This window comes from Miscanthus floridulus, chromosome 9, assembly GCF_019320115.1.
Source record: "Miscanthus floridulus cultivar M001 chromosome 9, ASM1932011v1, whole genome shotgun sequence".
Classification (NCBI taxonomy): Eukaryota; Viridiplantae; Streptophyta; class Magnoliopsida; order Poales; family Poaceae; genus Miscanthus; species Miscanthus floridulus.
In genome coordinates, this window is record NC_089588.1 from 26,647,325 (window position 1) to 26,661,993 (window position 14,669).

The 14,669-nt window shown below is 43.4% G+C and overlaps 1 protein-coding gene across 6 annotated transcripts; it reads right to left on the minus strand.

The window, feature by feature from the left end:
- Positions 1-515: 515 nt before the first annotated feature.
- Positions 516-3,051, minus strand: LOC136481604 (E3 ubiquitin-protein ligase APD2-like). 6 transcript variants are annotated; one of them, XR_010764789.1, is made up of 6 exons: positions 2,643-3,051; positions 2,329-2,431; positions 1,703-1,774; positions 1,473-1,613; positions 1,338-1,367; positions 516-905 (listed from the first exon to the last, which is right to left on the minus strand). XR_010764789.1 is itself a non-coding variant. In XM_066478943.1 (4 exons), exons 1-4 carry the CDS (start codon positions 2,769-2,771, stop codon positions 1,513-1,515), a joined length of 405 nt encoding a protein of 134 aa, XP_066335040.1. In that variant the 5' UTR covers positions 2,772-3,051; the 3' UTR covers positions 516-1,512. The 6 variants fall into 6 exon arrangements, 1 of the variants encoding a protein (XP_066335040.1); XR_010764787.1 differs by having other exon boundaries at positions 1,287-1,367; XR_010764788.1 differs by having other exon boundaries at positions 1,338-1,613.
- Positions 3,052-14,669: the final 11,618 nt, after the last annotated feature.

A 14,669-nucleotide genomic window follows, 5' to 3' on the forward strand; every position in this document is an offset into this window, starting at 1 on the left:
GGAGCCTTATTCGTCCGTCATCTGTTCCATTCATGCGTTCTGTCAGTGCCCATAGAGTTTCCGATTTCTTTTTTCCCACCTGTTGTTCACATCCCAATTTCTTTATCGGACTTGCTAGTCACTACGTAGAAAAACGTTTTTAGGGGCGGCTGATAACCGTTTGTAGGGGCGGTTTTGCCAGCCGCCCCTATAAAAGGGTGGCTATAAATCATGCATTTGTAGAGGCGGTTCCTAGACCGCCCCTACAAATCGATTTGTAGGGACAGCTGGTGTTATCAGCCGCCCCTACAAATCGATTTATAGAGGCGGTTGGTACTGTAGCCGTACCTACAAATCAATTTATAGGGGCGGTCTGGGAACTCCAGCCGCCCCTACAAATCAATTTGTATGGGTGGCTACAGTAACAACCGCCCCTATAAATAATTTTTCCGCAAAAAAAAAAAATTAAATTTACAATTCAAATTCGACTAGAATATATATTTTTCATCATGACTTATCTTCTTCTGCGATTGTACTGAAACTCAATGACAATACACATTTATTTATACCAGATTATAACAAATATTCCATGACATGTCTTCCAAATGCGAATTGTAGTAATACATATCAAATCAAATATAAAAAAAATATCAAGTCAACTAAAAAATGCTAACTAGTATGCTCAATGCCTTTATCATAGATAAAGGCACAATCAGGAAACCCAAATTTATGTCCCGAAAAAAAGAAACTTCTGAAATATTCACCTTGTGAACACTTCTAAACGCAAGCTGCACAGATACCAAGTATCGGAAGGAACAAATGACAGATGGTTTCGCTTAAAAAAAACAAACAAATAACAGATGGAAATGCATGTCAACAGGTTTCCTCCCATTCTTGAGCAATAATCCCACACTTGCTTCCGGCATCTACACCACAAAAAAAAGGTATCAGAATTTCGTTGAAAATGGGCAAGCAGGATGCTGTGAGTTGTGAAAGTATGGCAGGTGCTAATACGAACAAACATGGCACAGCATGGCAGGTGCCAATGCGAACAAACATGCTTCCATGATCAGCTCAGTGTGATATCCAATCCATTGCTTTCTAGTTCCTATAACTAGTATATTATGTTTCACAAAGAATAAAGAATTATCTTTGCACCCATGAGTATTTCCAATATATAAGAAAAAAATAGTGATGGCATAGTTAATCTGAAGCATTAGCTGAATCAAAACGGAAAAAAGACTAGCATGATAAGCTCTGCAAAACAAGTAGCATTCATGTTCTATTTTTGCAAGAAATACAATCACCTGTGCATAAGTTATAGCAGAAAAAGGAGCACTCCAACACTGGATACAGACCTGACCATGCAGGCTATTGATAATCTTCCACTTTGTCAGCGATGCATGTGGAGTGGATTCAGTGATACAGCAAGTCATTCGGATAGAAGGTAGCCAATTAATCTATGAATCCAAATAAAAATACTTTATACTTACCAATCTGGAAAAAAAAATCTCAGGAAACAAATCTAATCGGTCATAAGTTTGCTGGAATCACGCATATATGAGCATTTAGGTTGCGCACGGCAATGTAGTACTCAGAGGAAAGATTGACGGTCTGCTCAATTGTTCCATTTCCTGAGATCAGACAGTGTAACAGCATTAGCATTCAGAATTTCACTGAACTGGTTCTTTTAATTGATATATATATTACAGTACTTACTTACCCTGCACCAAGCGCCAAAATAATGTGCTGCTCTGCAGAGATGGCATCTCAGCCCACCGCATAAAGCTTTCCCCTATGGAGCCAACGCCAGAGATCACACAACCAGAATTTTCAGGAAGTAAAAGGAAGATGATGAGTGGTCAGTGATTGTATCTGTACAGACTTACTTGTACCTCCTCGTTATTCATCTACCTAAGTTGTTCATACGATTTAACAAAGGACTAACAAAATCTAGATGACAATTCGTTTTCAGATATCGATAGATCCTCTGTAGCTGCCGTCAGATTATTTTTTTAGAAAGACAGAAAGAGCTTTGCTGAGATTTTATTAGACGATGTAAAGGAAAATAACAGGATAAACAGAGAACAAGGAGTAGAAACTCGGAGCTACTACGGCGCGCAGGCCTGACCGTCAGATTATTTTCACCTAATGACTAATGTTGACTATCTCCCACAGACCCGTGCAGTGGTAATAGTAGTGTATATAATCCTATGATATCTTGCAGTTATGAGAAATGAAGTGATACGAGCTAAATGCAAATCTTTTAGCTTTAGCACATCTTCTTCCCTCCTTTTCGTTATATTACGGACCAACCACGCCTTCAGTTTATATCTGAAGGCACCTTACCTTGTGCAATGATGATGCAGAGTGGATGAGGCACGCCATCTTCAGACTTGACACTGTAAGCGGCTTGAAGTCGAGCCCCCTTGTTGAGGAAATACGTCCATTGCTGCACGATACAAACAAGACAAACTATTCAGGCGAGATATACAGAGCCGGTTGCTGTTCGTTTGGTTGCAGACGTTCTGGACTTCTGGTGAAATCTTTTGCTGGAAGCCTGCAGGTACTCTGAACGCGCAGAACAACCTGAAGTCCAGAGCCTAACAGGCGCGCGACAATCAGATCCAGAGACGAACGACGACGACACAACGCGGCGTTACCCTGTGAGAGTTGGCGGGCACGACGACGCGACGGGCCTCCGGCCACTCCGTCGGCACGGCCAGCGGCGGAGCCACAGGCAGCCCGTGGAGCACCAGATCGCCGCCGCTCCCTTGTGACCCTGCATCCATGCTGACCTGAAAACGCACAAAGCGCACAAGCTAAACAAACTTCTGCTTACCTCTAGGCTTGTCCTCGTCGGATCTGGGCTGGTCCTCGCCGGATCGAGCTCATCCTCGTCGGATCTGGTGGTGGCCGCTGGAGAGGGAGGGTCACCGCGTGGGGGAGAGGGAGGGGCAGCGTGGGGGAGAGGCGGAGGAGGGGCTCGGAGGAGAGGAAGGGTGCGGCGCGGGACTATGAGCGAGGGAGAGAGAGAGGGGGAGGGGAAGGAAGAGTCGAGACGGAGAAAGAGAGAGGACAGCAGATGATATTTTGGTTTGGTGTACGGGCATTTGTAGGGGCGGTTCAATCACCAGCCGCCCTTACAAATACCAACACTAGGAGCGGCTGGTGAGTGAACCGCCTCTACAAATCAGATCTATTTGTAGGGGCGGCTCGTATCACCAGCCGCCCCTGCTGTTCTATTTGTAGGGGCGGCTGGTCTCTGGGCTCCTCAACACGCTACTGTAGGGGCGGCTCCATCACCAGCTGCCCCTACAAAAAAATTGCTCTGTTGCTATAAACCGTTTTCACGTAGTGAGTGTCCGGACATCCGATCTGGGGCACTAGCATCGGACAGTACCCCCTCAGCGAGCGAGCACCCCAGCGCGTCGGGCTTGCAAGTGAGTGTCCCAGCAGCAGGCCCGCGCTGCCCCTAGACGTCACCCGCGCTGCCCCGGACGTCGCTCGCACAGCCAGCTGCTTCCCACGCGCATCCCATGTGCAACACCTGATCTACTTTTAAAATATTCAAATGCAACAGTTGCAACATACAAAAGAAGACAGATGGAAAACTTGAAACATGCATCTGAAATACTTGAAAAAACCACCTGAAAAACACTTAAAAACAGTTAGAAACATATGCAACCTCTAGGTGAAACACTTGTAACAGACATATGAAACGATGAAAACATTTGCAACATACGTCTATTACAGATGAAACATTTGGAACATACACTTGAAACAAACGTGCATAGCCACTGCAACATGTGCAACATCCTGATCTACTTTTGCAACACCGATATGAAAAACTTGCAACATACCTCTGAAACACCTGAAACATATAGTTGCAACATACGCTCTAAGTGAAAAACATTTCCTTGCTCCTTCGGTAAATGGAGGCTCGTCGGCGCATGGAAGTCAGCGGTGTGCTCGCCAGCAACGCAAAGCTAGGCGGCAGCGTACAGAGGGCGAGGTGAGGGTGGCATGGGCGGTCATGGTGTAGAGGGCAGGTGGGCGGCGCGTGAAGGTCACTTGTGTGCTCTTCGGTGGCGTGGAGCTCGGTGGGGCAGAGGCCGGGGTGGGGACGACGCGTTGAAGCCGCGACGGACGAGGCTGAGTTGGGAGTCATGGGGTGCAAACTCATCCATACGTATGGACGCCTTCCATGGGAGGAAAGGGAGGTTGGTGGGGATCACCTGGGAGCAAAGCGCGGTGGCGAGGAAGGCATGTGGGTGGATGCAGCGGCAGAGGTAACGAGCAAGGAAAGGAGGAAGGTAGGTGCGCACGCCGACGCAGGGATGCAGCGACGCAGAGAGTGAGGCCTTGTAGTGGAGAATGAGCGAGTCGTGTGGACCAGTGCGAAGAAGCCCGGAGTGGTGCGCTAACTCGTTTCGGTCTGTGACGTTAACGGTCGATGCAGCGTCCGACGGAAAGAGAACCATCCGGACAGCCATTCTCATTTCTTTATGCGTGTTCATAGGTTTCCGATCTCTTTTTTCCCTCTCCACGGTCATTTGCCAATTTCTTTTTTCCCAAATGTTAAAAACAAATAATAAATTACAACGGATCTTTGAACCCTCGATTTATCTTTGTTCTCTATCTCTATCTAAGAAGCAAAGAGCTCCCCACTAACTTGTTGATGCAGTTTTAATTGGGAACAAACTTATTTTAACCGGAACATGGACCAGGCGATATTACTCACTACTACAGATTTGATTTTTAGCAACACATCTATTTTTAAATAAAGATGACTCAATTTACTCCTCCCTGTACAAATCGGTCTTGAAACAAGACGCCTCTAGAAATACATTTATATACAAATGCCCCTGTTCTTTAGAGGCGGCTCTAGATGCAGCTGCCTCTTCATAAATCAATTTCTGGAGGCGGCTAGATCTAGAGCCAGCTCTAAAAATCAATTCTAGAGGCGGCTGGATCTAGTGTCGTTTCTAAAAATAGGTGTATTACAGTAAAATTTGAATTTTTCAGATAATTTTGGAAGGAGACACGGCCAAAACCAGAATTATAGAACTCGAAGAGTTAAACAACTTTGTTGTTCATAACTTTTTGTATTTGAAATCATCTATCAAAGGAAAATTACGTTTACACTTCTGATTTTGAAATTTAAAAATTTTAAATAACCTCAGGATGAAGAAACAACCAAAACCAATGCTATAGATCTCAATGATTTCTATAATTTTTACCATTTTTAGGAGTGAATATTTATGTTCTTTGCATCAGAGGAGAAAAAATCTATGAAAGTTACATTTTAGTTCAATATAGGCTTAATAGGAGTATAAGCTTGAACTACTTTCGCTTGAACTATTTCTCAGCAAATGAATAGTATTTTTCTCTCACAACAAATCAGTATAAGCATCAACATAAGCCAAATTTCAGCATAAGCGAACAGGGTGGTCGATTTTATATTATAAATATGATGGTCATCATAAAATAAATTACACCTTTTAAATTTTATAGAAAGAGTAAAACATAAATAGATATATATACTATTTTGTTCTCGTTTCGCATAAACATTTGATTGTTCTTTTTCAAATGCTCCCACGCTATCCGTCCCATATGTAATCTAGATTCTTAATCCAATGCTTTCACAAAAAAAAAAGATTCATAATCCAATGGTATAGAATCTGACTGCAAGATGTATGGAGTTTCGTCCACATATAGGCATGTTCCTAGTTAAAGACATGCACAAAAGCACATGTCAAAAAATTTATGTTAAGTTTGGCGTGTTGTTCAATTTGTATATGATTGTAATTACAGCGCCCAAAGTTCCTTTAAAACTTAACAGCCTATATGCACATTTTACCCACGCATCTGATCTAAATTTTGAATTGAATATTCAAAAAAAAATTGTTTCCCTCGGCCAACAAAATGGCATCTTGAGTCCCTTGATGTTGACGGTCTTGATGAAGTTGACGTTTCCACTAAAGCTCGCTAGCGCGCTCCTTGTACTATACCACAATCAATCTGTCGAGAAAATAGGTAATTTTGATATTAAAACTAGAACATAAATCATAACATTCTCAGGTACTAGCATGTGAAGCGCTAATATACTAGTTAGATTGAACAGCACAAACAGTGACATAACGAACAACATCGTGATCAAAACAGCAGGCAAACGACAATAACATATTGGACTATGGTGTGTGTACCTTTCGTTTGTAGAGAGAGATGTCGTTGCTGGTAGTGGTATAAAGTCGTCGATGAGTGGTGGAGGATGTGCTTGGAGCAGCTGACAATGACGAACGCGGCAGGACGCATCGCCGTCTAACTTGAATGGAAGATGACCTGTCATGGAGGTCGGGAGCATGCGCACGAACAACACTTCCCATAAACTTTATTTGAACTCTCCTGTTGCAAGATCACAAGAACAAAGGTTCCAGATACCTACTCTCTCGATCATCGGTGCATGTAGATGCTCAAGATGGAGCTACGACGGCGGCACAGCAGCAAGAAGAGGCAAAAACCCTACCTCGATTAGATGCGTCCTGGCGCTGGCTGATAGGCTGTTTGTAACACCCTAAAAATTTCATTCTTTAAAAATAGTTAAATTTGATTTATTTATGTTATTATGTGTGCATTCAAATATAGGAAATTAATAATTTTTGTTAAATTAAAATTAAATATAAGGTTAGTAACCTCTTGATGCATACATGCTGCTGCACATTTATCTTTGTAATGATTAGTTTTGACCAAATTTGAATTGGATTCAAAATCAAGTTGAAAATGGGTTGCCAAAACTCTAGAAAAAAAAAAGAAAAAAAAAATCTTCTTTCTTCCCCTCCCTTCTTCAATTTTGGCTTGCTGGCCCATTCCTTACCCACTGGCCCGCTGGCCTTTTCTTCCTCCGCGCCAGCCCGCCAGCCCAGCTCAGCTTCTCCCTTGCTCACCGCGACGGCCTGCATCGCCGGCCCGCTCGCCCTCCCACCTTTCCTCTCCTCCTGCCGTTCCTACCTGGGCCGGCCCACTCCGGCAATTGCCAGCCGCGTTGCCTTCCTCAACCGCGCCCCGCGCCTCTGCCGCTGATCGCCTGGGCCCACGCGTCGGCGCCTTCCCCCACCTCCCGCGCGTCCCGCGTCCACGCCGGGTCAAGCAGCAACCGCCGCCGTGCCCACTTCGGTCATGGGAGCGTCCTCCCCCCCCCCCCCCCGCGCGCCCGACCTCTACAAAAGAGGGCTAGACCCCATCATGCCCCCCGCTGCAGTTTTCTTCTTCTTTGGAGACCGTAGCACCAAACCACAGCAGCAGGGAAGACCACGAGCTCGCGAGCCACCATTGTTCGTCATTCATCATCTCCGGTTCATCCTCGCCCTGATTGAAGTCATGGTGAGCTTCGCCTTGTTCCCCTCTCTCTCGGTGCCTTCAATTTGTCGAGCCGTGGCCTCTAGGGCCTTAGACAAGTGCGCTGGCTAGCTCCTCCTCGCTGCCGGTCATGGCGAGTGTCACGCGAGCCATCCCTCGGCCGTGTTTTGTCCCGGGGCGAACTCGCCATCTTCCCCATGGTCTCGGATTGGAGAACCATGGCCCTTAGGGCCTGATCCATTCACGCCGGCGAGCTCCTCGCCGCCAACCATGGCAGCGCCGCCGCGTCGGTTTCGTCTCCGGTGAGTCGCCTCCCCTCTCCCCTCCCTGATTTAATCCTAGCCGTCCATCACGTGATCAAAGGCCCAGGATGGCCGATACCCCATCGCGGGTCCTTTTTCTAAAGAGACCCCTGGGTTTTGACAAATTGAACCCGCAGTCCTCGGCCATTTTAATTATTCCGAAATTGATTTTATTTAAATTTAGAAATAGTTCCTTCTATTTACAGAAATGCCACTAGATTTGTTTTGCTCATAAAAACTTCGTTTTAGCTCCGAATCGACCCGTTCAAATTGCGTTAGTTTAGTAATGGCATAATCTACGTGTTAGTACCACTGTTAACCATGTTTGCAACTTTTAAATTTCATGGTTAGGTTTAATTAAATAAATTGCTATAGGAAACCCCGTTTAAATCATAACTTTCGCGTTTTAGCTCCGTTTTTTGTGAACTTCGCGTTGACGTGATCGTAGCGAGACGTAGATTCTTTTTATAAACATTTTATCTTGTTTTCTATACTGTTGGTGTATTGTTCCAACTATAGAATTGTTTGCTTTGCGTGAATGTTCCTGAAATGTTGTGTGTTGTCGTGTTGGTCATGTTCAGACGGTGAGGAGAACGTTGGAGACCAAGAGTTCTTTGACAACCAGCAGAACCAACAGGAGTTTGTTAACCAAGGCAAGTATAGCATGGGATCTACCTTGATGCCTATTCACCATTTATTAATTCCTCATTTGCATGTGTCTAATTTTGATACCTGTAAGGACATCCTAGTGTTTGATTATCTTGTTCCTTGATCTCCTATGGGTTATATGCATATGGGTAGTTTGCTAGCGCTCAATGTAACTAAACATGATCTACATAATGAAATAATGGTTCTATGGAACAAAAAGTTAAAATTGACTTTTAAACAATTGAATTATAGGGTGAAGGAGCAAATGACTTTCGATCATGATGCTCTAGGCCCTCCATAAGGACTTATCTATCGGCAAAAGCTGGGGCTGACAGTGCAACTGTGAGGGTCACATGGCTCTGACTTTAGCTCAGTAATTAACTCGGGCATATGGGAATCACGACTAGCGATGAATGTGCACAACCTCTGCAGAGGGTTACAAACTGTTATAACAGCCGTGCTCACGGTCACGAGCGGCCCGGAAAACTCATAGAATAACTGGTTATTTATTGTTGCTCATTTATGATGTTCTATGATGATAATATGATACAATTGATTCTGATAACAGATCTCGTGGGTTTAATTGGGGCTTAAGCATAACTTGATAATAGTTTATGATAAAATCCTGACTTACTAAAAGTGCTAACCGCAGTAAACCAGAGTCATCTTTTTTGAGATTTCATAACCCCATGTTATCTTGTTAAGTACGGGAAGTACTTACGCTTGTTTACTTTCTATATTTGGATAAAAATCCCGGATGGGTAACAGATGTCAACGAGTATGAGGAGTTTTCTGAGGACTATTAGGCTTGTGGTCAACCAGTTGACCGTCCCTGTGTTGGAGCTTTCACGAGAGAGCTATCTTTTTATTTTCCGCTGTGTTGTGTAAGACTATATTATGTTATTAATCGTGATGTAAGATACACCATGATGATACTTTTTATAATTTGTCAGCTTATGTGTGTGACTGATCCCTGAGCACACATGAGTTTAGTGCATTCAATTTTATCCTTAAAATTGGGTGTGACAAATTGGTATCAGAGCAGTGTTGACTGTAGGACGCAAACCTAGTAGAAACTGGTTGTTTTAAGGTTTAGATGTTGCTACAAAAACCCTTGCTCTATGAACCTTGATATTTTCTTCTCTACTATATCTCTACCTTTGCTATTCATCTCTACCTTGGTGTTTATTTTAAAGTCTTTGTTCTCATCTTCACTCCTTGGTTTGATATGCTTTCAGAATTATTCATCATCACCTTCTCGTGGAATCTGAAGATAAGTCTTAGGATTGTTACACCTAGCATAATAAGGACGATAGTATCACAAGTTGAGTTAATGATTGAGTTGTGCACCTTTATTGCTTGTTGAATTGTCATTATGCTTATGATTGTTTTGAATCTTTGTAATGATTGCAATGATCTTGTTGGGTGTTCCCACAATTTCATTTATCTTATAGGCCTAAGGTATAAGGATTAGTGCAATAAATAGTTGGGTTATGGTTTTCTTCTGTTTCCTCTATCCTGTCTTTTTCGGAGCAGTCTACACTCTTCGGCTTATATCTCTATTCTTGGACAACAAAAAATCATGAGAAAATTTTTGACAATAGTAGACTTCAATATCTTTCTCTAAGCACAAGAATCACCTTGATAGCTATTTTGGTTATGGAGATACGAAAATCAGAAGGTGATGTATCTGTGCTGTTTGGAATATGGAGTAGTTTTGGTTGTGTTCTGTTTTCGACTAAGTTAACTGCAGAATTTGGAAAAGTATTCTATAAGGAAGTTGTGGACAATTTTTTAAGTTTTCCAACGGTATAAGCTACAACTTCATTAGATTAACAGAATGGGAGTTACAGCTGTTTTACTGCACTGCTGTTTTTCGTCTCGCGAGGAATTTCAGGTTTCTTGCCCATACACAAGGGTATCGTTGGGATGTCAGAACATCTTGATACTAGTTAGCTCATCTAAAAGAAGTAGATGTAAGCTATACTTTGGTGTCCCCTAGTCTATATTTTCTTAAGGGGGTAGCCAAGTTGAAGAATTTGCAAGCTGAAGTGTCCTACGTTCTTGTTTGCGCAGCGGAAGCGTGGTGGTACCCAAAGATGTGAGAGAAACTCAGAGTCTCAATGAGGTTTGGTTAAAGGTTCAACGAAGGTTTATCCAAGATCATTAAGATTTTGATAGAGCTACTAGAGAAGCTTTCAAGTTAATTTAGATCAAGAGACCTCAGCTAAGTGCTGAAGGAATCCAAGAAGAGGTTGGAGTAGAACCTATGTATTAGCTTTGCCACAATCAGGACAAGGGCTTTAGGTCCACTAGGATGCACTTTATCAAGTTATGGAATGTGTCCTTATGCAAGAAGAAAAATGTAGTACCTTGTTCATTAAGTCAATTAAGGAAGCGTGAGTTGAACTACCTAACAAGTTATCTGAAGTTACCTAGTGTGGAGCATGAAAGTACTATCTTCTTGGAAGTACAATTGACATCTAGGAGGATCATAAGAATCTACAGGACATCTCCACCAAGTTGGTCTTGAGCTTGTGATATCTTTGTTGGGATGAAAATTGAATATGACTTGGAAAAGTGCTATCACCTGGAGAAGGAAAAGTCATTGTCGATGCCCTTAGCAAGAGAGAGTTATGCTAAGAAGATTCGAACAACACCAAGGACTAAGAATTGTATTCCAAGTTCAAGCAACTTAACCGGAATCATTCATGTTTTGAAGATTGGTGGAAGAATTTCCTTCTGACCAATAAAGTAAAGAATTTTCGTTGGAAAGTGGGATCCTTATCAAGACGATGGGACTACACGAAGAAGTAAAGGAGAATCTAAAGACAGAGTATCCCTTTCTCTCAGTCGACGTCGTCCGAATCTCGAGGACGAGATTCATCTTAAGGGGGGTAGAATTGTAACACCCTAAAAATTTCATTCTTTAAAAATAGTTAAATTTGATTTATTTATGTTATTATGTGTGCATTCAAATATAGGAAATTAATAAATTTTGTGAAATTAAAATTAAATATAAGGTTAGTAACCTCTTGATGCATACATGCTGCTGCACATTTATCTTTGTAATGATTAGTTTTGACCAAATTTGAATTGGATTCAAAATCAAGTTGAAAATGGGTTGCTAAAACTCTAGAAAATAAAAAGAAAAAAAATTCTTCTTTCTTCCCCTCCCTTCTTCAATTTTGGCACGCTGGCCCATTCCTTCCCCGCTGGCCCGCTGGCCTTTTCTTCCTCTGCGCTAGCCCGCCAGCCCAGCTCGGCTTCTCCCTTGCTCACCGCGACAGCCTGCATCGCCGGCCCACTCGCCCTCCCTCCTTTCCTCTCCTCCTGCCTTTCCTTCCTGGGCCGGCCCACTCGGGTAATTGCCAGCCGCGCTGCCTTCCTCAACCCCTCCCTGCGCCTCTACCGCTAACCGCCTGGGCTCACGCGTCGGCGCCTTCCCCCACCTCCTGCGCGTCCCGCGTCAAGAAGCAACCGCCGCCGCGCCCACTTCGGTAGTGGGAGCGTCCTCCCCCCCCCCTCCCCCGCGCCTGGCCTCTACAAAAGAGGGCCAGACCCCATCATGCCCCCCACTACAGTTTCTTCTTCTTTGGAGACCGTAGCACCAAACCACAACAGTAGGGAAGACCGCGAGCTCTCGAGCTGCCATTGTTCGTCATTCATCATCTCGGGTTCATCCCCGCCCCGATTGAAGTCATGGTGAGCTTCGCCTTGTTCCCCTCTCTCTCTTGGTGCCTTCAATTTGTCGAACCTTGGCCTCTAGGGCCTTAGACAAGTGCGCCGACGAGCTCCTCCTCGCTCCCGGTCATGCCGAGCGCCGCGCGAGCCATCCCCCGGTCGTGTTTTGTCCCGGGGTGAACTCGCCATCTTCCCCGTGGTCTCAGATTGGAGAACCATGGCCCTTAGGGCCTGATCCATTCATGCCGGCGAGCTCCTCGCCGCCAACCATGGCAGCGCCATCGCGTCGGTTTCGTCTCCGGTGAGTCACCTCCCCTCTCCCCTCCCTGATTTAATCCTAGCCGTCCATCACGTGATCAAAGGCCCAGGATGGCCGATACCCCATCGCGGGTCCTTTTTCTAAAGAGACCCCCGGGTTTTGACAAATTGAACCCGCAGTCCTCGGCCGTTTTAATTATTCTGAAATTGATTTTATTTAAATTTAGAAATAGTTCCTTCTGTTTACAGAAATGCCACTGGATTTGTTTTGCTCATAAAAACTTCGTTTTAGCTCCGAATCGACCCGTTCAAATTGCGTTAGTTTAGTAATTGCATAATCTACGTGTTAGTACCACTGTTAACCATGTTTGCAACTTTTAAATTTCATGGTTAGGTTTAATTAAATAAATTGCTATAGGAAACCCCGTTTAAATCATAACTTTCGCGTTTTAGCTCCGTTTTTCGTGAACTTCGCGTTGACGTGATCGTAGCGAGACGTAGATTCTTTTTATAAACATTTTATCTTGTTTTCTATACTGTTGGTGTACTGTTCCAACAATAGAATTGTTTGCTTTGCGTGAATGTTCCTGAAATGTTGTGTGTTGTCGTGTTGGTCATGTTCAGACGGTGAAGAGAACGTTGGAGACCAAGAGTTCTTTGACGACCAGCAGGACCAACAGGAGTTTGTTAACCAAGGCAAGTATAGCATGGGATCTACCTTGATGCCTATTCACCATTTATTAATTCCTCATTTGCATGTGTCTAATTTTGATACCTGTAAGGACATCCTAGTGTTTGATTATCTTGTTCCTTGTTCTCCTATGGGTTATATGCATATGGGTAGTTTGCTAGCGCTCAATGTAACTAAACATGATCTACATAATGAAATAATGGTTCTATGGAACAAAAAGTTAAAATTGACTTTTAAACAATTGAATTATAGGGTGAAGGAGCAAATGACTTTCGATCATGATGCTCTAGGCCCTCCATAAGGACTTATCTATCGGCAAAAGCTGGGGCTGACAATGCAACCGTGAGGGTCACATGGCTCTGACTTTAGCTCAGTAATTAACTCGGGCATATGGGAATCACGGCTAGCGGTGAATGTGCACAACCTCTGCAGAGGGTTACAAACTGTTATAACAGCCGTGCTCACGATCACGAGCGGCCCGGAAAACTCATAGAATAACTGGTTATTTATTGTTGCTCATTTATGATGTTCTATGATGATAATATGATACAATTGATTCTGATAACTGATCTCGTGGGTTTAATTGGGGCTTAAGCATAACTTGATAATAGTTTATGATAAAATCCTGACTTACTAAAAGTGCTAACCGCAGTAAACCAGAGTCATCTTTTTTGAGATTTCATAACCCCATGTTATCTTGTTAAGTACGGGAAGTACTTACGCTTGTTTACTTTCTATATTTGGATAAAAATCCTGGATGGGTAACAGATGTCAACGAGTATGAGGAGTTTTCTGAGGACTATTAGGCTTGTGGTCAACCAGTTGACCGTCGCTGTGTTGGAGCTTCCACGAGAGAGCTATCTTTTTATTTTCCGTTGTGTTGTGTAAGACTATGTTATGTTATTAATCGTGATGTAAGATACACCGTGATGATACTTTTTATAATTTGTCAGCTTATGTGTGTGATTGATCCTTGGGCACACATGAGTTTAGTGCATTCAATTTTATCCTTAAAATTGGGTGTGACACTGTTTATATAGGTTGTCTAGCACAATCTCGTGTCACGATCATGATCTAAACCATTTTGGCCTCCTATCTATAAAAACTTAAAGGACAAGTAGCCAAAAACTAAATCTACAAAAAGAGGTTGCACCCCTGCAAGGACATGGGTAGGATTTCGGCGGACCATTCACGCAGGTGTCGCATGCCCTTTGTCAGGACGACAAGGGGAGGCGAGCGAGTGAGCGCGTTTGGGCTTCCTTTCTCCTCATAGTAGACTTGAGGGAGTGGAGAGGACTTCCATATTTAAGCATGACTACCTCCAATTCCACAAGTAAGGTGGGGCTAAAGAGTTCCCACTTCCCCCCTTTGCACAAATGAATGGGCCTTTGAGATTTCTTCATAGAAATTTCATAATTCTATTTGGGTCAAGCCCATATATATTCCAACAATCCACCACTATATGTCTAGTGCCTAATTAGAGATTTGCATGTTCCCACTACTATTTGATATATTAATATTTCAGCAGAGACGGTTAAGTTGAACTTCCACCTGGAGCTTCAAGCTACACCCATCCATAACTTTAATAATGGACTATGTCTTGAATTGCATGTTCTACTTAGACGAGTTTCACTGAAATTCAAACTAGTACCTGGTCGCCATTAGCCTTCCCCATGGGTGGAGCATATACATCTTACTCCCTAGTCTCTTCATGTGCTTATAGAGATCACCCAAGTCTCATAGACTGT